The following is a 27,096-nucleotide window of genomic DNA, read 5'->3' as shown; positions in this document are numbered from 1 at the left end:
TGGTGTGTTTTGTTGTGGTATAGGCTAGGATTTTCTGGCCCCGTCGCAGGTGGGACCCGCCGCAGGTGTTGCGGTGACCCAGCCAGAAGTCCATTGACTTGCGGCAGGATCATAAGATCCCAGCAGTGGGCAGGTGCAGAAAATCACGCCCATAGTGTGGCGATTGTGTTGTGGTATTATGTGTTGTAGTGTGGTGTATTATGATGGGTTTGGTGTGGTGTGTTATGGTGTGGTGCTATGTGTTGTGGTATGGGATGGTACATTGTGGTATGGTCTGGTGTGTGGCTTGTTGTAATGTGGTGTGATGCATTCGGGTGTGGTATGTTGTGGTGTGGTGTGTTGTGGCCTGGTACTGTGTGGTATATTGTGGTGTACTTGTGGTGTGGTATATTGTGATATGGTATGATGTAAGGTGGTACATTGTATTGTGGTGTGACAGGGAAAGGAGCTACCAATGGCTGGAAGCAGCATTTGGCCAGTTTATGAAGAAAATGTAACCCATTGAGCTTCCTTTTGAAATACTCTGTAATCTGGGATGCCACTCTCTCACTTCCATTGCGTCACCCCCACTCCAATCCCTTAATCCACTTCTTCCCCTTTAAATTACCCACTCAATCACTCTTATCTTCTCCTTCCCTTTACTCCACTGAAATTCATTATCCCCAAGGAAGGTGGCGTGAGACCAGAAACTTCTTCACCCTCAACCTTTCTCTTACCCTCCCTTCCTATCTATTACTTCTTAAAAATGGAATTAACATGCATGTAGGCTCTGTGATCTTGAAAATCTGTCTGATATCCCCTTAGCTCCTGGAATAACTTCAATGGGAGATCAATGAAACCCTGAGAGAAATGACAGAGAAGGCTGAAAACATCCATTTGCACTCTTTCTCTGGGACTTCTGCCAATCTTCAACTAACGTTACAACTGGTGATTGGAGAATCTCTGCAGAGTTTCCAGGCCTATACCTGGCCCAGGAGGCTCCATGATATACACTTATGCAACCCATGAAGTTGAAAACTTGGAAATCTCAGCAAACTCATGAAATATTGCTCGCGATAAGGGAAATTACATGGTTCAAAGTTTTATAAGAAAGCATTGTTAAACAACGCAATACATCGTGCATTGTACTAAGGAAAAGCTGTATTCCATTAAGAGTCACAATGTTAAATTCAAGTTCAAATGTTGGTGGTCAAGGAAATTAATTTTTGTAAAATGTTCATTAGTTTCAGACGACTGGTCAGATGCACCCAATATTAAATGATTAGGTCAGTGGAGTTATCCTGTATGGTTTCAAGGTCAGAGATTTAAAGCTTAGAAGAAGAAAATTGACAGAAATACTTGAAGCTCACAATGTAGATGATGGTCACAACAGACACAAGCAATTTTATTACAAAGTTAAACCTTATGAAGTTTTGTATTCAGTATGAAATAACAATTGATATATTGAATATGCTTTGAAAAACAATGATCTTGTATAAATCTGTGTTTCTCTCTGTACATGCACACATTAACAGACAATCAAAAACAGGCAGAAATCAGGCGGATGTTATTCTGTTGTACACTGCTGTACAAATCAGCAAAGATACTCAGACCTAGAACTGTCACTTTTGAAGGTCATCTGTGAATCTATGCTGAATCTTGAGCACAACAGTAGCATTTGGGATTCAGTGTCACGCCGAGTCCATAGGTCATTCCCTCTGCTCCCTGGCTGTGGCCTGAGTGACAGTGTTTCAAATTTCACGTACGAATCTCTGATTAGCTCCTGCTCTGCAGTTTTTCTCCGTTTGCAGTTGACTTTGTTTACAACATAACACAGCACAAAAAGGAGTCCTGCTACGATAACAGACCCCATAATAACACCAATAATAATCAACAGATTTCGATGGCTACTTGTGTTGGGTTCTCCCTCTGTTGAGAAAACTATGCATTGTTCTTTTTTAGGTTGGATTCCCTTTGGACATATGCATGCTATATATTTTGTGTTTGGCGTTAATCCGCCTATTGATATTTTGTTTTTGCTAGGGTCTATATTGATCTTCTGCACATCTTTTTCACCATACTTTGAATAGACTACGTTTAAGGCAGTGCCATGTCGATAATCTGAAACTTTCCAGCTCACAGAGACTTTCTGATCCGTCTCACTGATAACTCTCAGATTTTTAATAATAACATTTTGTTCTGGTGTTGTGGTTGTATTTAAAGATAGGCTTTCTTTCTTGTTCCCATTGACTTGTTGAGTTACTTTGTTTGAATTTCCCTCTACTTCCACCTTGGTGAGCTTTCTTTCATCTGCTACGGGCATAGCTTGGTCAACAGGAGCGATCTTTTTCTTAGCTGGCGCCATGGTGGAGATAGAAAACAGCGTTTCGGTTGTCAAACTTTCCATTTGTTGTTCCATATTTGCTTGGGTTGAATTATTTTGTTCTGTGCTCGATTTCTTGAAAAAGTTCCTCCTCTGTGGGGGAGCTGTAGTAACGGTTCCTACAACAGTGAGAGTAATAAATGCTTCTGATGCTCCTGCCAGATTTTTTGCTTTACATCGGTATACACCAGCATCCTTATAGGAAATTCCCGTCAAACTTATTATTGACCATCGGATTCCATCTGCCGGTGATTCTTGGATGACTGAAAGAAAAGGCATTTTAAAGTAGTGGAGAAATTAATTAGCACAGAATAACAATAATAATTGAAAATATCTTTAATTGGGCTTTTCAATTTAAGGGTTTTAATATTTTCACCATAATTAAATGCAACTGATCCAAAACTGGAATTATTCTTACTGATCATTGAACAAATTTTGAGACTTGCCTTGTGATGGAATCAGAGTATTTTAAGTATTAAGTCCAAGTCAATGGACTTATAATTGAATGGAATAAAAATAATTGCAGACAATCTGAAGACAAAATTATTATTGCAGCAATAGTTCAGAAAAAAGAAACAATGTGGAACATTTCAATTCATATTCCGTGAGATTCAAGAGTCATTTAATACAACTGTAATAATAGTCTCTGCCCTATAATATGGCCCATTTCCCAAATTCTTACACCCCATGGAGCAGATCTTTACAGGAAAAAATTGCTGCACCACCTTACAACCACCCACCCCACCCCAAACACAAGAGAAAATCGCTCGCCTCTGAAAGTCCTGCTGGCAGAAACAGCTGGTGTGTCAGTGCCGTGATGGAAATAAAGCACTCAAAGTGCTGTTGGTGTATCTCAGTGGAAATGTGCTGGGCATATGCCCACCTCACAATCTCAGTGGTATGGCTGAAAAGAGAGACCTGTTACCAAAGCTTTTTGTCTTGCATTCATCAGGACAAACACAAGAATGCCAAATTTCAAACAATCACACTTTACATTACAGGAGAAAAGGGTGCTGATTGGCCAAGGCTTTGGCATGGAGAAAGCAATCAGGAACTACTGGGGTCCCCAAGCTTCCGGGTAATTCAAAAAAGTTACAAGGCTTGAACATATTCCTTTTGTTTGCAGAGAACAGGTCCCTGCACGTGAATATATGTCACTTCTAGCAAGTGTAAATGAGACACATTATGGACTCGGTTGATTACCTTACATCGGTTAAATTCAGCAAGTACTGCCCAATCGCAGAATCATGTCTTTCAGTAAACATTTTGTGTTGGGTCTTGCAAGCGCGGGCTGTTTAAGTACAATCTGCACGCTTCCTATTACAAACAGTCAAAAGAACATGTTGTCTGATTCAATGAGCCTAACGTTTGACTGACGGCAGCATCCTATTAGTGGAAAATACCACTATACTAAATATCACTGGATAATAGCAGCTGAAACAACTTGCTTACTTGTAGTTCAAGTTTTCTGATGTCCTGCCTGCCACACAATTGAACTATGTCATGCATTTCAGCGCCAGTGCAATGCCTGGTACGTGGGCCTTACATCCCAATGATTGGCTCGTCGAATCAAACAATCACCCCTAACTTCCTGGCTCCGAAGCATTACACCGGGCAGGGGATGGGAGTGGGGGAGGTGGGAGGGAGGCGGAGGGGCTACACCAAAGATACACTGAGGAAACACCCCCCTACAAACCCTGGAAGTCCCCAACCTGGCAATTGTCTGGGAATTTCAAACTTCTGATGGGTAATTGCCCTACAATCAGAACCATCAGAAAGTACAATTTAAATCACAAACTTCAGATGGTTCTGACTGCCATACCGTAATAGTTACCCAGGAAAAGTTACAAATAAAACCACATATAATTACTGGGTAACTATAGTATTGACTCCCAACACCCCCAACCCCTCATAGGACTCCCTCTAAATGCAGACACCCCCATGGGGCCTCCCTGATGACCTGACCCCTCCCCACCGACCACTGCCCCCCCGCCCCACTTACCACCCCACCCGACTACAAGGTCCCTGCCACCGACCAACTGACCTGCCCCCAATGGCCATTCCTGACCACATGATCCCCAACTGAACCCCCCCAACTACCCAAACTGATCCCGCTGACTGACCTCCACCCCACTGACCACTTGACCCCTACACCCCCGTTGACAACCCAACCCCCCAACCAACTGACCCCCCCCACCCAACACCCCCAGGCTGCCTCCCCTGACCAACATCCCCAGGCCGACCCCTTCCGATAGACTCCCCTGCCAACTGACCCCACCCCCCCAACCAACACACCCTACTGACCCCCCCGCCCAATTCCCCCTGACCGATTCCCCCCCCACTAACAACCCAGCCTTCACCCCTTCATGACCTCCACCTCTCCGACCATCCAAACCCCTAACCAGGAACCCTCTCCTGACTGACCCCGCCATGACCATCCAACCCCCACTGACTATCTGAACACCCCAACAGACCAACTCCTTGCCAACTACCTCATCCAACCCATCCCCCAATCCTGCCCACTTACCTTACAAACCTACCTTTTCCATGGCTTCTGAAAGCGGCTGGACCTTTAAATGTATCTGCTTCGTGGTAGCTAATGCCATAAAAAAGGGACATGACCTCCTTACCTACTACTCTGCAGCCTTCGACTGAAAGCCTCAGGAATGCATTGCCCTACACAGTTCTCTCCCAGCTTGAGTTGGAAGGTCGGGCAAGAAAGGATTGGCTGGATTTTCAGGTGCGAAACTAGGAGCAGAGTGGCAATCTGACTTTGACTGCCACTCCGCAGAAGTTCAAGCACTTTAATATGTTCCTTTGACTGTTCATAACAGACAGCATACAGACCATACACAACAAGTCCATATTTGCAAAGCCCAAAACAAAATGTCTATTCTTAGATGTGATTCCACAATTGGGCAACACTCGCTGAACAATCCTGAGTGGACTAATAGCTAAACTAACAACGAATTGAAGATAATCAGTTGAGCTTGTAACGTGGCTCATTTACACTTGCTAGATGCAACGTACATTCATATGCAGGAACCCATTCTCTGCAAACAAAAGGAATATGTTCAAGCTTTGCACTTTTTTTAGAATATCCAGAAGTTTGGGGAGCCCATAGTTTGCTTTCTCCATGGTAATGTTGCTTCCTCCATGGCAATGCCTCACTCACTCAGAGTCAATTTGCCAACCAATCAGCACTTTTTTCTCCTGCAGTATAAGTTGATGTGATCATTTGAAATTTGGAGTTCTTGTGTTTGTCTTGATGAATGCAAGATGAAAAGCTTTGCCAACATGTATCTCTTTTCAGCAAAATTCAAGTTTTGTATTACCAAGCGATAATCCCAGCAAGGTTGCTAGGTCCCTTTCCATCAGTACATCTCTCTGGAATCCAGCATATGACATAGGAACATAGAAACATAGAAAAAAGGAGGAGTAGCTCATTTGGCCTTCAAGCCTGCTCCATTGAATATGATCATGGCTGATCATCTATCTCAATGCCATACCCCTGCTCTCTTCACATGCACCTTGACACCTTTAGAGTCTAGAAATCTATCTATTTTCTTCTTAAATATATTCAGTGACTTTGATATGAACTTTCAAATGCTTATTGTGTTTTCAAATCCCTCCATGACTTAGCTGCACACCACCTGTAGACTATGGCCCAGAATACTTCCCAAAATCAGAATAAATAAGGTTGTATCTCCTGCCCTACACAAAACCTTCAACAAGCCTGTCCCTTCACTCCAGGTTCTCCTTTGGCCCCTCTGCCTTGCTACTTCCCTCCCTACTTTCAAAAGCCTTCTCAAAATATACTTCTGTAGCCATTTGTTTAGCCACTGCCCCTAATGAATACTCACTCCCATTTTGACGTTCACAAATTTCTTGAAAAGTGCTTTGGGATTTTTTTTTAACATGGAAAACTTTCTGGCCAGGATTTTTCAGTCAGCGTGCGGGGTAGGCCCGACACGCCGGCACTTAAAATGACGCGCAATGTTTCATTCAGTGGGCGTGTGCTGGCATCGGCTGCGCGCCCGCTGATAATTGATATGTCTATTAAGGCCATTAATTAATTAATTAATGTCAAGTTAAGGTGCCAGTCCAACTGCACGTTGGCAGGCAGGCGAAAAGGCCAAGCGGCCTTTACATTTTTTCCACAAGTGAGTGAGGTTTCCGAAAGCTTTTATGAATTAAATAAAAAGTTTTCCTGAAAAATAAAAACATGCCCCATCTCATGTGGCATAGTCACATGAAGGGACATGTTTCATTAAATGTTTATTGATTTTATTTATTATTTTCAAAAGCGTGCACGTGCAAAAGAGTGCTAGCCCCGACTCTCTCTCCTTCCCCTGCCCTCACAGGTAGGGCTGAGCACTACTGCTTGCATATTACACTGGGCGGGCCTTAATTGGCCCGCTCTCATAAAATGGAGGTGCGGAGCCAATCGCTGGCAGCGTTCGCTCCGTGACCACCCCCGCCTGCTCCTGCCAAGCCCACCCGACGTGGGAAAAATTCAGGCCGACGTGTAAGCTGTTCATAACAAGTGTACTCATGTCAAAGAAGGTAATGATAAGTAATATAAAAACTTAGGATAATAAGCAGCTTACAAGGGAATATTAATAAGCACAAGGTATGCCTGTTGTACACTATTACTTCTTATAGCTCATACAAAAATCTTCTATTTGGTTGGAGATATTTCATTTTCAAAATCCTACCCTCATTTCCATGGAGATTCAAATTTTGAATGGGAAAGTCTGAAGAGCTGCTTAACTATATACCCAATCAATTTTAAACATAAAGATTGCTGCTTTCTTCCACAAGAATTTCTTGTTGACAAATCTTGTACGAACTGTACAGCCCCTGCAGCTTTTAGCATGGAGACAGCAGGTCTCTGGAGAAATGCACAGGACAGCTAAACATAGAGGGCGTAAAGTTGGTCACTGGAAGCAATGCAAGATGAATGTTAGCAAATCAGCTTATTTTACACCCTATACAATTTAATATTTTTACCATTGAACTAATGGTGAGGATTTGCTATTGCCCATTTTGTGTTAACTCCCTAAACTAATTGCAAACCCAACATATCTCTTTTTCAGTTTGCAAACTTGTAAAGCAACATGGCAATCCTTCCTGTACAGATATCACCAAGCAATTTTGTCCTCCATGGCCAGATATTTTTAAACCTTTCCGCTTACATTAATTTCATTCGCATTCTGGCCATTTTCTTCACCTCACGATGAGAAGCCATGCCTTCAGCATTCTGAAATCTAAACTTCAAAATTCCCTACCTCTTCCTCTCCATCTCTTTCTCTCCTCCTTTAAAATGCCCCTTAAAACTCCCCTCTTTGATCAAGCAATTAATCATCTGTCCAAATGTTTCCTTCTTTGGCTTGGTGTCAGTTATTGTTTGACCACAATCCTGTGAACCATTTTGGACCATTTTAGTACATTAAAGTTGCTAATATAAAGGTTCAATTGTCATTTCACTCCATAATAATAATTTACTGAGCTAACTTAATTATCGTGGTATATTATTGAAATATATATTATATAAAAAATATAATTATATGTAAAAATGTAAAGAAAATCTGTCTCAATTCTCTTATTTTCTAATACTATTTCTCACTCTTTTCAAATAAATTTTCCTGTTTGTCTGTCTTCATTTACTAGCAATTATTAATGGAGCCAGAACTCACATCTCTGAAGATGAGTGATTCATTCTGGTAGGAAGAACATGGAAACATGTTCAAGAACATGAAAATAAAGGGTACAATTCTAAAGGGGGTGCAGGAGCAGAGGCATCTGTGTGTATATGCGCATAAGTCATTGAAGGTGGCAGGACAGGTTGAGGGAGTGATTAATAAAGCAGTATCCTGGGCTTTATTAATAGGGACATAGAGCACAAGAGCAAAGAGGTTCTGTTGAGCTTACATAAGACACCAGTTTTGTCTCAGCTGAAGTATTGCATCCAGTTCTGGGCATGGCATATTAGGAGGAATGTGAAAGCATTGGATAAGTGCAGAAAAAATTGCAAAAATTGTTCCAGGGATGGGAAACTTCAGTTCTGAAGATGGAGTGGAGGCGTTAGGACTGCTTTCCTTGGAGAAGAGAAGACTGATAGGGGTCTGGAAGAGTGGATAAGAAGAAACTATTCCCACTTGTGAAAGGATCGAGAACAAGGGGACAAAAATTTAAAATAATTAGTAAAAGAAGCAAGAGCAACATGAGGAGAAACTTTTCTACGCAGCAAGTGGTAAAGGTTTGGAATGCAGTGCCTAAGGGAGAGATAGAGGCAGGTTCAATTGAAGCACTCAAAAGGGAATTGTACTGTTATCTGAAAAGAATGTGCAGGGTTACAGGGAGAAGGCAGGGGAATGGCATTACGTAAATTGCTCATTTGGAGACCCAGTACCGACATGATGAGCCAAATGACCTCCTTCTGCGTTGTAACAATTCCGTGATTCTGAGTGTCCATTTATATATTTTCAACCAATAAAGAAAGGTGTTTGTATAGTTTGACCAAATGGTTTCTTAAAGCAAGAATCAGGCAGGGCTTAATGTATGAGAGGAAGAGCATTAATTAGATGCCCTTAGATATTAATTAGATAAATTAATTAATTTATTTTACTGCTATTTTTGGATGTTTATCTTATTATGCTCCTAATTTTACTTCCCCAAGCTATCTAGCACTGGGCAGCAAGACTGGCCTCTTGTACAAACCCTCTTCTTTTACCTCACCATTGGAAATGTTGCCTTTAATTGTCTAGAATCCAAGCTCCAGAATTCCCTACCTAAAGTCCTCTGCCTCTCCATCTCCCTCTCCTCATTAAGTTGCTCCTTAAAACTTCCCCTTTTGACTAAGCATTTGGTCACCTGACCTAATGCCTTCTTATTTGATTCCGTGTCAATTGTTATCTGACTATACGCCTGTGAAGAGCCTCAAGACATTTTTCTACATTAAAAGTATTAATAAATGCAAGTTGTTGGTCATTTTGGCTTGTAAGCTACCACATGGACATTTAAAATGCCACCCAAACCCATCTCCAACCTCACTTACCTAGCCAAAGTCCTTGAATGTTTAAATCTTTTCATCTCCCCAAACTATCCACCACTGGCCATAAAGAGGGCGGGCAGAAGAGTTACTCCTGACCTCCTCCAATACATCTTCGAATCAGCATTTTCCAAATCTATGCCCATATTTTCCCGAAGCTGTAAATCAGGAATTGCAAGGAGGGAGAAACTCAAAATATTACAATCGCCAGGGAAGTGATATTTAGCAAATTGTTGGAACTGCAAGTTGACAAGTACCTAAGTCCTGATGGATTTTATCCTACGGTCTTAAAAGAGGTGGCTAGTGAGATAGTTGAAGCGTTGGTTTTAATTTGCCACAATTAAATACATTTGGGGGAAGTTCCATTTGATTGGAAAATAGTAAATGTAACTCCTTTATTCAGAAAGGGGGGAGACAGAAAGTAGGAAATTAAAGGCCAGTTGGCTTAACAACTGCCATAGGGAAGATGTTATAAGCTATTATTGAAGACGTTATAACAGTGCACTGAGATGGACTCAAGGTAAACAGGCAGAGTCAACATGGTTTTGTGAAAGGCAAATCATGTTTACCCACTATATTAGAGTTCTTTGAAGAAGTAACACGTGCAGTGGACAAACGGGAACCACTGGATTTACTGTATTTAGATTTTCAGAAGGTATTTGATAAGGTGCCTCATTCTCCCACAAGAGGAAACATTCTTTCCACATCCACCCTGTCAAGTCCCTTCATGACCTTATAGAACTCAAGGTCACTGTTTCAAAGTATGGGGACACCCATTTAGGACAGAGATGAAGAATTTTTTTTTCTCTCAAAGGATTGTGAGACTTTGAAATTCCCTTCCTCAAAAGGTGGTTGAGGCAGTCTTTGAATATCTTTAAGACAGAGGTAGATAGCTTCTTGATTAGGGGAGGCAATGGCATAACGGAGTTGACACTAGACTAGTAATCTAGAGACCCAGGGAAATACTCTGGGGACCTGGGTTTGAATCCCACCACAGCAAATGTTGGAAAATAAATGCTCATAGTGTATTGGCTTGGACAGAAGGGTGGCTAGCTAACAGGAAACAAAGAAGGTATGGTTGTGCCATTTTCTGGTTGGCAGGATGAATGGCATCAGGGATCAGTGCCAAGCCCTCGACTCTTTACGATTTATATAAATTATTTGGATTAAGGGACCAAAGGTATGGTTGATAAATTTGATGACACAAAGATAGGTAGGAAAGTAAATTGTGAAGAGGAAATAAGGAGGCTACAAAAGGATATAGATAGGTTAGGTGAGTGGGCAAAGATCTGACAAATGGAGTATGATGTAGGAAAATGTAAGGTTGTTCATTTTGGCAGGACAAATAAAAAAAGAGGCATATTATCGAAATGGTGAGAGATTGCAGAGCTCTGAGATTCAGAGGGATCTGGGTGTCCTTGTGCATGAATAGCAAAAGAATAGTATGCAGGTACAGCAAATAATTAGCAAAGCTAATAGAATGTTATGGTTTATTGCAAGAGGAATTGAATACAAGGGTAGGGAGGCTATGCATCAATTATACAGGGCAGTGGTGAGACCACATCTGGAGTGCTGTGCACAGTATTGGTCTCCTTATTTAAGAAAAGATGTAAATGCATTAGAAGCAGTTCAGAGAAGCCTTACTAGATTAATACCTGGAATTGGCAGGTTGTCTTATGAGGAAAAGGATAGATAGGCTAGGCTTGTATCTGCTGGAGTATAGAAGAGTAAGAGGCGACTTGATCGAAATATATAAGGTCATGAGGGGACTTGATAGGGTGGATGTGGAAAGAATGTTTCCTCCTGTGGGAGAATCTAGAACTCAAGGTCACTGTTTCAAAGTATGGGGACACCCATTTAGGACAGAGATTAATTTTTTTTCTCTGAAAGGATTGTGAGACTTTGAAATTCCCTTCCTCAAAAGGTGGTTGAGGCAGAGTCTTTGAATATCTTTAAGACAGAGGTAGATAGCTTCTTGATTAGGGGAGGTGATGGCATAACGGAGTTGACAATAGACTAGTAATCTAGAGACCCAGGGAAATACTCTGGGGACCTGGGTTTGAATCCCACCACAGCAAATGGTGGAATTTGAATTCAATAAAAATTTGGAATTAAGACTCTAATGATGACCATGAAACCATTGTTGATTGTCTTAAGAACGTATCTGGTTCACTAATGTCCTTTAGGGAAAGAAACCTGCCATGCTTACCTGGTCTGGCCTACATGTGACTCCAAATCCACAGTAATGTAGTTGACTCTTAACTGCCCTTTGAACTGATCGAACAAGCCACTCAGTTGCATCAAACTGCTAAAAACAAGTCAATAAGCAATGAAACTGGACAGACCACCCAGCATCGACCTAGGCACCGGAAACAGCAACAGCAAACTCAGCCCTGTTGGCCTGCAAAGTCCTTCTTACTGACATTCAGGGGCTTGTACCAAAATTGGGAGGGCTGTCTCATGGACTAGTCAAGCAACAGCCTGACATAGTCATACTCACAGAATCATACATACAGATAGTGTCCCAGACACCACCATTAACATCCTTGGGTATGTCCTGTCCCACCAGAAGGACAGAGCCAGCAGAGGTGGCGAGACAGTGGTACACCATCGGGAGGGAGTTACCAAGGGAGTCCTCAACATTGGCTCCAGACCCTATAAAGACTCATGGCATCAGGGCAATAAAATACAAGGAAATCTCCTGCTGATTACCACGTATCGTCCTCCCTCAGCTGATGAAGCAATGCTCCTCCATGTTAAATATCACTTGGAGGAAGCACTGAGGGTGGCAAGAGCGCAGAATGCACTCTGAGTGGAGGACTTCAATGTCCATCACCAAAACTGACTCGGCAGCACCACCATAGACTGAGTTGGCTGAGTCCAAAAGGACTTAGCTGCTAGACTGGGTCCGCGGCAGGTAGTGAGGGAACCAACAAAAGGGAAAAACATACTTGACCTCATCCTCACCAACCTGCCTGCCACAGATGCATCCTGTCTTCATATTGATGATACCCTCCATCGGATTATGTGGCCCTACCACCATGTTAAATGGGATAGATTTTGAACAGATCTAGCAACTCAAGTCTGGGCCTCCATGAAGCGCTGTGGACCATCAGCAGCAGCAGAATTGTACTCAAACACAATCTGTAATCTCATGACCTGGCATATCCCCCACTCTACCATTGCCACCAAGCCAGGAGATCAACCCTGGTTCAATGAACAGTGCAAGAGGGCATGCCAGGAGCAGCACCAGGCAAACCTAAAAATGAGGTGTCAACCTGGTGAAGCTACAACACAGAACTACTTGCATGCCAAAAAGCATAAGTAGCAAGTGATAGACCAAGCTAAGCAGTTCCACAACCAATGGATCAAGCTCTGCAGTCCTGTCACATCCATTCACAAATGTTGGAGGACAATTAAACAACTTGCTGGAGAAGGAAGATTCACAGATATCCCCATCCTCAGTGATGGAGGAGCCCAGTACATCAGTGCAAAAGACAAGGCTGAAGGAGTTGCAACAATCTTCAGCTAGAATTCCTGAGTGGATGACCCATCTTGGCCTCCTCAGGAGGCCCCCGGCATCACAGATGCCAGTCTTCACCCAGTTCAATTCACTCCACGTGATAACAAGAAACGGCTAACAGCCACAAGATACTGAAAAGGCTATGGGCTCTGACAATATTCCAGCAATAGTACTTAAGACTTGTGCTCCAGAACTTGCTGCGCCCCTCGCCAAGCTATTCCAGTACAGCTACAACACTGGCATCTACCAGGCCCTGTGCACAGAAAAAGCAGGGCAAATCCAACCTGACCAATTACTATCCTATCAGTCTACTCTCGTTCATTAATAAAGAGATGGAAGGGGTCATCAACAGTGCTATCAAGTGGCACGTGTTTAGCAACAACCTGCTCACTGACGCCCAGTTTGGGTTCCGGCAAGATCACTCAGCTCCTGACCTCATCACAGCCTTGGTTCAAACATGGACAAAGGAGCTGAACTCCCAAGGTGAGGTGAGAGTGACTGCCCTTGGCATCAAGGCAGAATTTGACCGAGTGTGGCATTAGGAAACCCTAGCAACACTGGACTCAATGGGAATCTGGGGGAAAACTCTCTGCTGGTTGGAGTCATATCTAGCACAAAGGAAGATGGTTGTGGTTGTTGGAGGTCAATCAGCTCAGCTCCAGGTTATCACTGCAGGAGTTCCACAGGGTAGTGTCCTAGGCCCAACCACCTTCAGCTGCTTCATCAATGACCTTCCTTCCATCGTAAGATCAGAAGAGGGGATGTTAGCTGATAATTGCACAATGTTCAGCACCAGTCACAACTCCTCAGATACTGAAGCAGTCCATGTCCAAATTCAGCAAAACCTGAACAAAATCCAAGTTGAGCTGAAAAGTGACAAGTTACATTCACACCACACCAATGCCAGCCAATGACCATCTCCAACAAGACAGAACCTAACCATCACCCCATGACATTCAATGGCATTATCATTGCTGAATCCCCCATTATCAACATCCTGGGGATTACCATTGACCAGAAACTGAACTGGACTAGCCAAATAAATACGGTGGCTACAAGAGCAGGTCAGAGACTAGGAATCCTGCAACGAGTAACTCACCACCTGACTCCCTAAAGCCTGTCCACCATTTACAGTTCAGTTGTGTGATGGAATACTCTCTGCTTGCCTGGTAGAGTGCAGCTCCCAGAACACTCAAGAAGCTTGACACCATCTAGGAAAAAGCAGCCCACTTGATTGGCACCACATCCACAAGCATTCATTCCCTCCACCACTGATGAACAGTAGCAGCAATGTGTACCATCTACAAGATGCACTGCAGGAATTCACCAAGGCTCCTTAGACAGCACCTTCCAAACCCACGACCACTACCATCTAGAAGGACAAGGGGAGCAGATAGATGGGAACACCATCACCTGGAAGTTTCCCTGCAAGCTACTCACCATCATGACTTGGAAATATATTGCTGTTCCTTCACAGTCACTGGGTCAAAATCCTGGAACTCCCTCCCTAACAGAACTGTGGGTATACCAACACCACATGGACTGCAGCAATTCAAGAAGGCATCTCACCACCACCTTCTCAAGGCCAATAGGAGTGGGCAATAAATGCTGGCCCAGCCAACGATGCCCACATCCCATGAATGAATAAAAAGAAGGCAAGGGGTGAAAGCTTATCAGGAGTAGGCAGAAATGTGAGGTTAAAATCAGATCAGCCTTGATCTTATTGAACGGCGGAGCAGGCTCGAGGGGCTGAATGGCCTAACCTGCTCCTAATTCATATGTTTACATGTACGTCCATGTTTGAACCTGTCCAATCAGGTTTTTTGCCCCTGCCACAGCATTGAAACAGCTCTTAGTCAAAAATAATATTCTATATGACTTTGACTACAGAAAACTATACTTCCCAAGCAGCCTGCAGCCTTTTTCATGGTTGACCACACCATTCTCCTACAATGCCCCTCCTCCATTATCTTGTTGAGTGGGACTGTACTCGCCTGGTTCCATTCTTATCTGTCCAGTCATAACAAGATATTCACCTGCATTGGCTTCTCTTCATGCATCACTGTCTCTGCAGTTCTCCAAGGACCAATCCTTGACTACCTCCCATTTCTCATCTACATGTTGCCCTTGATCCAAAAATGCATCAGATTTCACATGTACACTGATGACATCCAGTTCTATCTCAGCACCACCCATCTCAACTCCTCCATTCTCTGATTTGCTACACTATTTGGCCAACATGCTGTCTTGGAAAAGCAGAAATTTCCATCAACTAAATAATGTGAGGACTGAAACCATTGTCTTTGGTCCTCACCACAGACACTAGCCTGAATCTTAAGCACCTGTCATCCAAGAAATTGGCAGGGAACATACCCCGCTGACACCAGTAGCCCCAATGCCATTTTACGCTCTAACGAGCGTTAATTGGTATAAGGCAGGACTTCTGCCCTCACTCAGGAGGAAGTCCTGCCTTGGAGAGTTGCTGGCCAATCAGATTGGCTGGCAGCTCTCCAGCCACTCCAGGCACAGCGCTGTACTAGCCGGAAGAGACACTGCAGAGAGTTGCCTGGAACTAAGTCCCGGGGCCCGACGGACAGCAAAGTGGCAGGGGTCCCAGGGCAGAGAGAGTAGATAATATCTGGGGGCTTGTGAGGGGGGGTGATCAGAGTCTCGAGGATAGGTCGGTTGGGGAGGGAGGGCCAGAGGTCACCGGGCCCAAAGGGGAGGGTGCCCCAAGTCTGAAGGAGCCTTCTAATGGAGGCGTCCCAACCCCCTCCCAACCCAAATCCCTCCCAAGATTGAACTCAGTTTAATTCCAGCCTTCCCCCCACCACCAACCCCACCCCCACCTGATTTGACATCCACCCGGCAGCCTAAAGATTAAGGCCGGGCGGGAAAAGGCCCTTAAGTGGTCATTAAATGGGGCAAGGGTGGGCTTCCCACCCAAGGCCCTGCCCAGCCCATTGTTAAATCACTACCAGGCAGGGGTGGCAGGAACCCGAATGGAATTCCGTCCAAGCAATTTCAAGCTCCCCCCCGCACCCCCCCACCCCACCTCAAACCCTGCAAGGGGCAGCGTAAAATTCTGACCTCTGTTCTTTAGCTATTGACTCCATTCCTTACGCCGGTAACTATCTGGGATTGAACCAGACTATTCACAACCTTGGCATTCTGTCTGACCGTGAGATGAGATTCCAACCGCATATCAACTCTAACAAGACCGCCTACTTCCATTTCCACAACATCGCTCATCTCCAGCACTGTCTCAATTTACCTGCTGTTGAATCTTCATCTAGGCTTTTGTTACCTTTTGCTTGACCATTCCAATGCTCTCCTGGCTGACCACCAATCAGAAACTTGAGCTCATCCAAAACTCTGCTGCCCATATTCTAAATCAAAACAAGTCCGGTTCACTCATTACCCCTGTGCTCACAGACCTATATTGCACCGGTCCATCAGTGCCTCAGTTTTAAAATGATCATACTTGTTTGCAAACCCATCCATGTCCTCAACCCTCCCTACCTCTGTAACCTCTTTCATTTCTATACCCTCCAAGAGCTCTGCAACCCTCCAATTCTGGTGTTTTGAGCATGGTTGATTTTCACTGGTCCATCTTTTGGTGGCCTTGACTTCAGCTGCCTGGTCTTAAGCTCCGGAATTCCCTCTCTATGCCTCTCCAACCTTCTACCTCTCTCTGGGCAGGATTTTAACCTCGTCAGGCAGGCCTGGGACCGGCCGCAAAACCGACTGCCACTCACAATCAGGCCCCGACTGCAATTTCACGCTGGTCGGTCAATTAACAGCCAGCCGGCATGAATTGCACGCTGAAACACGCTGCCTGGGGGGAGGAGGAGGGAATGCATGGAAGTCAGCCCATGCGCTTGGGTGTGTTCAGTGAAAGCTCCCCGAAGGCACAGAGCTGCTTCAGGGAACTGAAGATTTTTAACATGAAAAATAAAGATTTTAAAATTAAAATAAACATGTCCCCTCATGTGACTTTGTCACACAAGCAGGGGCATGTTAAAAATGAGATTTAAAAATATTTATTTTATTTTTAATTGACATCGGAAACCTTGTCCTGCCCATGGATGCGGTTTCAAAATCCAAAGGCTGCTCAGCCTTTCCGCCCACCCACCAACAGTAAGGTTGGATAAGCACTTTAATTAATTTATTAATGGACTTAACAGCCCTCTTAATTGTCAGCGGGCATGCTGCTGACTACTGTGCAAGCCTGCCAACTGAAATATCGCACGAGTGCGCAATGATGTCGGGACGCGTTATTTCACGCTAATGTGTGTCGGGCACATGCCCTCGTGTTGAGCTGAAAATCCATCCCTCTACCTTCCTTTAAGATACTCCTTAAAATCTATCTCTCTGGCAGCATGTCCTAATATCCCCTGATGTGGTTCGGTGTCACATTCTGTTTGCTCACACTCCTGTTAATTGCCTTGGGATGTTTTACTATGTTAGAGACACTATATGAATCCAAATTGTTGTTGGGTGAATTACCTGTATAGTTAACTGGTAAGCCATCTGCCCTGAACCAGACAAGCAACGGAGTTGGATATCCTGTTGAATCACAGCGGAGCAAGACGTTACTTCCAACTGGTGATGTAATTTTGGTTGCTGAAGTCATGACTGATGGTCTGAGGCACTGTTCAAGTTCAACTCTCTGGAATGAAACACCTGCAGTATTGTCAGGTGCACTACATGTCAGTAGAGGATCCATGAGAATAACTAGTGTTTCTTCTGACTTAGAAAGTTCAATTAACTTTGATATCCTACAGTCACAGAACCATGGGTTGTCTTGGAAACCTAAGGAAAAGAAAGATATTTAAGGCCATTGCTTTCTTGAAAATAAATAAAATGATCATTTTTGTTGTGGTCTATAAAATCTTTGTTTTGTGTGTCATTCCCAAAAATATTTACTCAAACCAAAACTTGTTATTAAAAACATCCTTCAGGAAAGATACTTAATTTCCATGCAGGCAGATTTATTACCATCTTTCTAGAGATTTCAGACACCTCTGCAAATGCATTCTTTACTAGATTTAACCTAAGTTTGATATTAAAGTAATAATGATCAATATGATGTGTTGAAAATCTGTGCCTTTCCTTTGCATTCTGATGTTGCTCTGGCAGGTTTGTGTTGCACATTAGGTCAGGCTCAGGTTGACCATATCCTGGCTTACAATGTGGAATCTGTGGGGTTTTATAAGGAGCAGAGCTTCCACCTGCAGTAAGCAGGGTCAGGAGGGTCGGATCTGAGGTCAAGGATGCTCAATACCTTGAGATCCTATGTTCTGAGTCACTCAGTGGCTTGTGGATCTTAGACATCCAGTACAAGAAGTGAAAACAGCTGTCAAATGGCAGATTTAGGCTCCACCGTATATGGCCTGAACCCATGAAAGATAAAATGTTTTATTTAAGTGCAGCCTTTTTACAAAGGAACCATTATGGGCTTTATTTCTGAGGGGAGGGGAGAAGATATTACCGTATGGCACCCAGGGACTGACTTCAGACACTCAATTTTCCAGCCTCTGTGGGAAGGCAGCTACTTCAGATACACCCTTTATGGAACAGGCAGCTGCTCCCCCTACTGGAAATGAAATTAGGGATAGATGAATACTGGGGTTTTCCTCAAACAACATGATTTGCTAATTAGGAAACAGCAACAAGAGCTACAAGAGCAGGTCAGGGGATAGGAATACTGTGGTAAGTAACCCACCTCCTGACTCCCCAAAACCTGTCCACCATCTACAAGGTACAAGTCAGGAGTGTGATGGAATGCTCTCCACTTGCCTGGATGAGTGCAGCTCCAAACACACTCAAGAAGCTCGACACCATCCAGGACAAAGCAGCATGTGTGATTGACACCCCTTCCACCATATTAAAAATCATTCGCTCCTTCCATCACCAATGCACAGCAGCAGCAGTGTGTACCATATACAAGATGCACTGCAGCAACTCAGCAAGGCTCCTTCGACAGCACCTCCCAAACCTGCGACCTGCACAACCTCAAAGGACAAGGGCAGCAGATGCATGGGAACATCACCACCTGCAAGATTCCCTCCAAGCCACACACCATCCTGACTTGTAACTATATCGCTGGTCCTTCACTATTGCTGGGACAAAATCCTGGAATTCCCTCCCTAACAGCACTGTGGGTGTACCTACACCACATGGACTGCAGTGGTTCAAGAAGGCAGCTCACTGCCACCTTCTTAATCAGGGATGGGCAATAAATGGTGGCCTAGCCAACAAAGCCCACATCCATGAAAGAATAAGTTTTATTAAAATGCAGCAAATCATAGATCAGGAATTTGTATAAAGTGTCACCACCAGTTGGAAGTACAAGTAGGTAAGTCGCAAATAATCAGGAGCTGAGTGGAGATGCCCAATACTCTGAACGACAATGTTCCCAGCCTTTACAAAAAAGCAACAACCTTCAACAAATTGTGGTGGCAGCCTGAAAGAGCTAAGTATTCATTCAAGGATTTGTTTCAATAATTATTTGACAGAACTCTAATCTAAAAGAAAAGGATACCTGCATTTATATAGTGCCTTTCGTGACCACAGGACATCCCAAAATGCTTCACAGCCAATGAAGTACTTTTGAAATGTAGTCACTTTTGCAATGTAGGAAATAAAGAACTTACACTGCAAGTTCCCCCCAATGCTAATGTGATAATGGCTAGAAATCTGGTTTTGTGATTTTGATTGAGGGATAAATATTTGGCAGCACACCAGGGATAACTCACCTACTCTTCTTCGAAATAGTGCCATGAGATCTTTAATGTTCAACTGAGAGGGCAGGTGGGGCCTCAGTTTAATATCTCATCCAAAACTCTGACAGAAGCCCTTCCACAATGATAGACTTGAGCTCATGTCCTGGAATGGGACTTGAACCCAAAAACTTCTAACCAAGAGGCAAGAGTCCTACCAACTGAGTTACCTTTTCTGCAAGGTTTGCAACCTTATATCACTCTATATAACTCTTCTTTACATTTCAGATCACCAGGTGTAAATCCTGTCACTGTTCTTTGTATTGCCTACAAGAGTTAAACAACTTCTTTTTGTCTCAGCTTACTTTGTTTCTCCAAGAGTTGAAAAACTTCTTCGTATTTCAGTTTACATTATTTCTCTAGGGTTTCCATCAATCCTACACTGAGTTACAGCAGGGGTTTGGAACAGCCCCCATTAAATTTCAGACAATAAGTTTACTTTTAATGATTGATTCCAATACTTTACACAATATAAGAACATGAGACCATAAGAAATAGGAGTTAGAGGAGGTCATTTTGCCCTTCAAACATGCTCTGTCAATCAACAAGATCTTGGCTGATCTTTTACCTCAACTCCACTTTCCCACTCTATCCCCATATCCCTTAATTCCCTTAGTACCCAAACATTTATTGCCCTCTTGTCTTAAATATACTCAATTACTAAGCATCCACAACTCTCTAAGGTATAAAATTGCAAAGATTCACAACCTTTTAAGTGAAAGAATTTCTTCTCATCTCAGTCCTAAATGGCTGACCCTTTATTCCGAGACTGTAACCACATGTTCTAGATTCAACAGCCAGGGGAAACATTTTCTCTGCATCCACTCTGTCAAACCCCTTTTATATGTTTCAAATAGATCACCTCTGATTCTTCTAACCTCCAGAGAATATAGGCCTAGTCGATTCAATCTCTCCTCTTGGGGAAAACACTCATTCTGGCAACCAGTCTAGTGAACCTTCGTGCTTCCCCTCTAGGGCAAGTATGTCCTTCCATAGGTAAAGCTACTAAAACTATACACAGTACTCCAGATATGGCCACACCAATGCCTTGCATAATTTTAGTAAGGTTTCTTTACTCTTAGGGTGGATTTTACATGTTCCCCTACTGTCCATGCCATAATACAGTTGACATGCGCAAGAGATGGAAGGCTGTTTTAAAATAACTGTAAAAAAGGTCAAAAGGAAAAAGCTGCCACATCATTTGGTGGGGTGCCCTGTGCGCACCGATGACATCCAACCCAAGATGATATCCACCCTTTGTACCTCCCCGCCTAGCTTCTGAAACATCCGCTCCATCCCCTTATCCCAATCCATAGCCTCCCCGTTCCCTTCCTGCCCTAAACACCCGGGATTTACTTTGGTCCAGGATATATTTATCTTCTTTCTAGGGCCTGTTTGCAGTCCCAACAGCACCTACGACTGAGTTCTGGCACTGCTGGAACCGTTGGACCTGCCAGCCAATTGGATTAGCTGGCAACTCTCAAGGGCGGGACTTCCTCCCACTGAGGGGTGGAAGTCCCACTCTCAAGCACCTAAAGCCCCCTGCAGTGTGTTATTGCTGCAAGACAGTCTTTTCTTTACATCAGTCGGTTCAGAACCAACTTTTGTAATGTGGGTGGGGTGTGGCAGTGGTGCGGGGTGGTGGTAGACAAGCAATACGACCCCCCCACCCTGATAAAATTCTCATTTTTATAATAAGCTCCTGTCTGACACCTGATCAAATGCTCTTTGAAAATCCAAGCGTACAATATCCACTGGCTTCCCTTATTCATTCTACTAATTACCTCCTCAAAACTCTTCATAGATTTGTCAAATTTGAATTTCCTTTCATAAATCAGTGTTGACTCTGCTTAATCATATTATGATTTTCTAAGTGTCCTGTCACCACATCCCTAATAATAGATCCTAGCATTTTGTCATCACTGATGTTAGACTAACTGGCCTACTGGGCTGAGTTTGCCCTCCGTCGAGGGGGAAGTTGATGGGTGGGCGGGTACGGGTGCACTTATGATCGGCGCCTCCGATCAGGGGCGCGGCATCATTTTATGTGGGTGGGCCAGTTAAGGCCCGCCCAGCGTGACATCCGCGTGGAAGCATTATGTGCTCCCGGTGCAGGCGGGGGAGGAATCCCAAAATTGAAAGTGTGCTCTTTCGTGCATGTGCACAAAAGAGCATACTCGTCTCCCTGAGGCTAAGTGCTGCCTCAGGGAGATCATCTGTAAATGTAAAAAAGACAAAAATAGAAAAATAAAATTTCCCTTACATGTCCCCTCATGTGACAATTTCACATGAATTGGGACATGTCCATAATTTTTACAAAATCTTTATTAAAATATTTTAAAGCCTACATGAAACCTCATCCCGCCCGTGGATGAGGTTTCATGTTTTTTCTATTTCCCGCCAGGGCAAGGTTGGATGGGTAGGTCCTTTAATTACTTAATTGACTCTATCAATGGCCTCAATTGGCCTCTGACAGGTCAGCGGGCGCGCAGCTGATTTTGCTGCACTCGTGCCTTCCTGAAAATTTAAATTGGGCGCGGTGACATCCGGAGTTCCCCCTGATGTCACTGTGCATCATTTTACGCATCAGCGAGCGGGTCCCGCCCCCACTCGCTGACTCATAAAACTCTGCCCATTGTTTCACTTTTTCTTTCTTCCGTTTTTTTAAAATAGCGGAGTTATGTTTGCTACCTTCTAATGCTTGAGAACTCTTCTACAATCTAAGGAATCCTGAAAGATCAAGATCGATGCATCCACTATCTCTGCAGCTACTCCTTTTAAAATGCAAGATGCAAGTTGTCAAGTCCAGGGGATTTTTCACCACTTAGTCCCACTAATTTCTCCAGTACTATTTATTCATACTTATCTTAGACTGATTTCTTTAAGTTCCTCATTCTCGCTAGACCCTTGGTTCCCTGTTATCTTAGGATATTGCTTGTGTTTTCTATCACAAAGACAGATACAAAACTCTGAATTTTGCCTGTAGTGTCCCGCCAGCTGGTCTGAAAGTGGGAACTGAACCAACTTCAACCAGCAGCAGAACCTGGGGCAGCAGCAGCAGCTAGCAGTCACCATTGCTGAGGCTGCAACGCCAGGGAGAGGGTCTGTCAATGACCAGGCACCCTCAAGGAGAGGTAAGTGGGGTTGGGGAATGATGAGGCCAGTCAGCAGGTCATGGTAATTGGGCAGGGAGGTCATGGAGCACTGACAGAACAGTTGCCAAGATGACAGCCATTTCCAGCGGAGGGGCCTCTCCATGTGCCATGGAGTACCCATAAAGGAGCACCCCCTCCTGGTGCTCACTGGGTGGCCACCAGATTTTACCTGGTGGCCTCCCCACACAGCGGTGGAGCTGTCCAATGTGAGCAAAATGCCCACAGAGGTGGGAAGTGGATCTTAAATGGCTACCTAAGTGGCTCAGTTGGGCTTCCGGATGGCATCCGAACTACCACCTTTCCCACTGCTGGTGATATGGCTGGGAAAACAGGCTCCCCACGCATTTTACTAGCCACCCTGCCTCCCAGCCCATCACCAAATGGCCTGGAAAATTCAGCCCAAACTATTAGTTGAATGCCTCTGCAATTTCCTTATTCCTTAATATATCACCTATCTATGCCTCCAATGTGCCCACATTCATTTTCACTATCATCCTATTTACATACCTGTCTCTTGCCAGACTACTTTTATATCTTCTTTTCTCTTTCCTTTCAGCTTCTTAGTCTTGCTTTGCTGAATTCTCAACTCCCTCGAATCCTCAGGTTTATTACTGTAGTTGACAAAATCATAAGCTTCATCCTTTGATCTTATACTATGTTTAACTTCTCTTGTTAGGTTGGATAACTTTTTCTATGGGTTTTCATGCCTTTAGGAATGTACATTTGTTGCAAATTTTCTATTAATTTTTTTAATAGTAGCCATTGTGTATCTGCCATCAAATCTTTTAATGTAGTTCCCCAATCTATCTTAACCAAATTGCTCCTCATACCTACAGTGTTTGTTTTATTTAGATTTAAGATCCAAGTTCCAGGCTGAACTAAAACACTTTAAAACTCAGAAGAAAATTCTTACTGCAATGTGAAATATTACAAGATAATATGGATGAGGAGACCATTTGACTTGTATCGGTTCATCTATCTAACTAAACCCTCTCATTCTCCAAGTACTGCATCAGTTTGATTCTCAGATCCAACCAGGTTGGGGTGCCACTTTCTCAAAGAAGTCAAGGTATGCGGCCAGGTAGGATCTTTCCCTTCTGAACCACTGTTGATTGCTGTTTACCAAGTCCATTAACACCAGTATTGTTATTTTAATGTTAATTATTATTTTTTCTAACTCTTTCAGAACTCCAGTAACCACATCCTTTACTGCACTAAGTCCTGCTGATCTTCATCTATTACCCAATACTCATTCACTCTATTGGCTTTCCATCTCAGCACACTGATTTCAAAATCTTCATACTCATTTACAAATCCTTCCATGGCCTGTTGTGAAGCACTCTTGACATGTTAATATGTTAAAGATGCAATGTAAATGCAAGTTGTTATTCTTGTTTCTGTCTTTTGGCAGAAGGAGTTGACTAGCACTTACCTAGGATTACTCTCTGCAATGGATCTTTATCAAAAACTTGATACCTTGCATTAGCAGGCCAGATGTCTAACAAGTCAGATGGCAGTGTGGTGAGTTCATTACTAGATATATCTAAATTGGTTATATTTCTGAGGTATCGAGCTGCATTAGCAGGAATGGTTGACAGTCTGTTATTGTGCAAGTCAAGAGTTCGAAGATTTGGCATTTCCTGCAGCGAATCCCAAGGAAAGGTAGACAACATATTTCCATCAAGGCGCAATTCATGGAGTTCTTTTAAATTATAAAAGCTACGAGGATCTATGGTGTTGATGGCATTATATGTTAACCAGAGATATCTTAAGTCCACAAGGTAATAAAATGCTTCACGTGGAAGTTGTCGAACAACAGTTTTTTCAACACGAAGTTTAACTGTATCCACTGGAACATTGACAGGGATCTCAGACATATCTGGGTCATTGCATAAAACGGACCTGGAAAAAGAAAATGTTCAGTTTATTTGGTGATTCTATTTTCTTAGAATATTCTTCATGTTGTTTCACTTTCAATTAACCTACTTAAATAACATATACAAGAGAAAGGACTTTAATCTGGATATTAATATACATTTATCAGCTTCCAGAGCTGTTATAGGGTTTGTGGCTTCTTCTGTTTATATCAGAACTGGATTGGCAATCTTATGCCTCCATCTTTACCTAAATGATTACATCAACAATTTAAATCTGTAATTTAAAAGTGCATGTGATCACTTTTTATTTACTTCTGTTAAGAAGAAGAATATTTTTAATGTAATTATTGAGTATTGCTGAAAAAAGACATTTTCTCAAAGCTTTTTGTCTTGCACTCATCAGGACAATTGCAAGAATATCAATGTTGGGAAAGCAATAACTTTATACTGTGCAAAAACAGAATTGCCTGGAAAAACTCAGCAGGTCTGGCAGCATCGGCGGAGAAGAAAAGAGTTGACGTTTCGAGTCCTCACTCGAAACGTCAACTCTTTTCTTCTCCGCCGATGCTGCCAGACCTGCTGAGTTTTTCCAGGTAATTCTGTTTTTGTTTTGGATTTCCAGCATCCGCAGTTTTTTTGTTTTTATAACTTTATACTGTGCTCAGGTTCTGTATTATTAAGTGACTAAATGTAATTATTACTTTTATTCCTCCTTCATGTGTGAATTATAAATTAGGATTTTTGATGATTGGTCAAAAGAAACTCAACACAGCTTGTGTCCAAAATGCTGTGTAACTGAATGAATGACCATAGATTTACACTCACAGGACCTGTAGAATAAAGCATTTTTCAGAAATTAACAAAATCATTTAGGATATACTGAAAATAAACAAAGGGGAACAGGTACACAGAAAGAACAGTCCAACATATAATAAAACAAAATTAACAACATGCAATATATGAATTTTAAACAGCAGCAGTTCAAGAAGGTGGCTCACCATTACCTCTTTGAGGGCAATTAGGGATGAGCAATAAATGCTGGCCTTGCCAGCGACACTCATTTCATGAACCATTTAAAAAAACTAAATAAAATTAAGCGCCCTGTGGCAACAGATTTCCCCAATGGAGACTGAAGGGCTATTTTCATACTTCCAGTGGAAAGCTATGCTTGTAAGGAGCTCTAGTTGGGCCATAGTGTAGCCAAATATTTAATCTACATCCCTTTCAAGTGTGGCTCCCATCTGAGAAAGCAAGGTCATGGAATTAGAACCAAAGATGAAATTTAAAAGTGATGTGAGAAGCAATATATAAAAGTTGGAATATGTTTTTTTCCACTGCTACAAAACCAACATTTCATCTATTTTTCTATTTTTCCGAAACCGTAAACAAAAAAGATGACAGTCACATACCCCTCCCCTCCCCCTAACAATTTTCGATGCATTAATTTTGATGGATGGAAAAATCATTGGGAGCACATGTCCAAATCCCCAATGTGCAGTGGACAAGACTCCTTGTAAAGTTAGTTCTCATGTCTTAGCATGAACGCTGTGTGCTATTTATACAAAAAAAGAAAGAAAAAATGTTTTTGAAAAAAATTTGTAATTAATCTTCATATTCAATACATCATGGTTGGTTTATGATATCATCTGAACCCCTTGAGCAGATCATTTAGGCTGAAGGTGGGATCTAAATAGAGTAGACTATGAAACATCATATATATGAGTTCTAAATGATGTTTGTACTATCTAGTATAGTTCCATATAACTCATATAACAGCCACGCTTTCTGAAGAAAAATCCTATCAAAAATAACTCTCAGCTCTGAGAGATGTATGCATTCCCATTTAATGATATTTTGTCACTGTACAGTAAAATGTGCTTCAACCCAGTTCAGAATTGGAAGTATACTTCTGCCTTATTGGCATTGTGTTATCAGATACTAAAATCTATAGTGTAGGCACATCATAATACATAGTGTGTATTCATTGACACTCCTGCAGAATGAACATTAATTATATGCTCACACTGTTGAAGAGCATCAAGAATATACATTGCATAGAAATTATTAGTGATTATTTAAACATGTGGTTTTTGAACACTGTTACAGGAGTGTTTGAAAAAATAACTAGATTCAAAATTTAGTGCATTACTTTGCATTTTACAAAGCATTGTCTAGCTGTAGAACTGTTCCCATCTGTCTGTCTATTTATATTTAATTGACTTACCTGGTCCCAGTGCCATCACCTCTGCCATGGAAAATACAGGTACACTGAGAAGGACAGAAGGAAGATACTTTTGTGAAAATTGTGGCCAGCAAGCAAAAGACAGCAATCAGGTACAT

At 42.7% G+C, this 27,096-nt stretch overlaps 1 protein-coding gene across 1 annotated transcript; it reads right to left on the bottom strand.

Moving 5' to 3' along the window:
* Positions 1-1,573: 1,573 nt before the first annotated feature.
* On the bottom strand, positions 1,574-27,096 carry lrit3b (leucine-rich repeat, immunoglobulin-like and transmembrane domains 3b). The gene is made up of 4 exons (XM_041200525.1): positions 26,981-27,096; positions 24,312-24,781; positions 17,449-17,754; positions 1,574-2,625 (listed from the first exon to the last, which is right to left on the bottom strand). The coding sequence occupies exons 1-4, from the start codon at positions 27,094-27,096 to the stop codon at positions 1,574-1,576; spliced, it is 1,944 nt and encodes a 647-aa protein (XP_041056459.1).

This window comes from Carcharodon carcharias, chromosome 1 (assembly GCF_017639515.1).
Source record: "Carcharodon carcharias isolate sCarCar2 chromosome 1, sCarCar2.pri, whole genome shotgun sequence".
NCBI classification, from domain to species: Eukaryota; Metazoa; Chordata; class Chondrichthyes; order Lamniformes; family Lamnidae; genus Carcharodon; species Carcharodon carcharias.
This window is presented reverse-complemented; position numbering and strand designations above follow the sequence as displayed.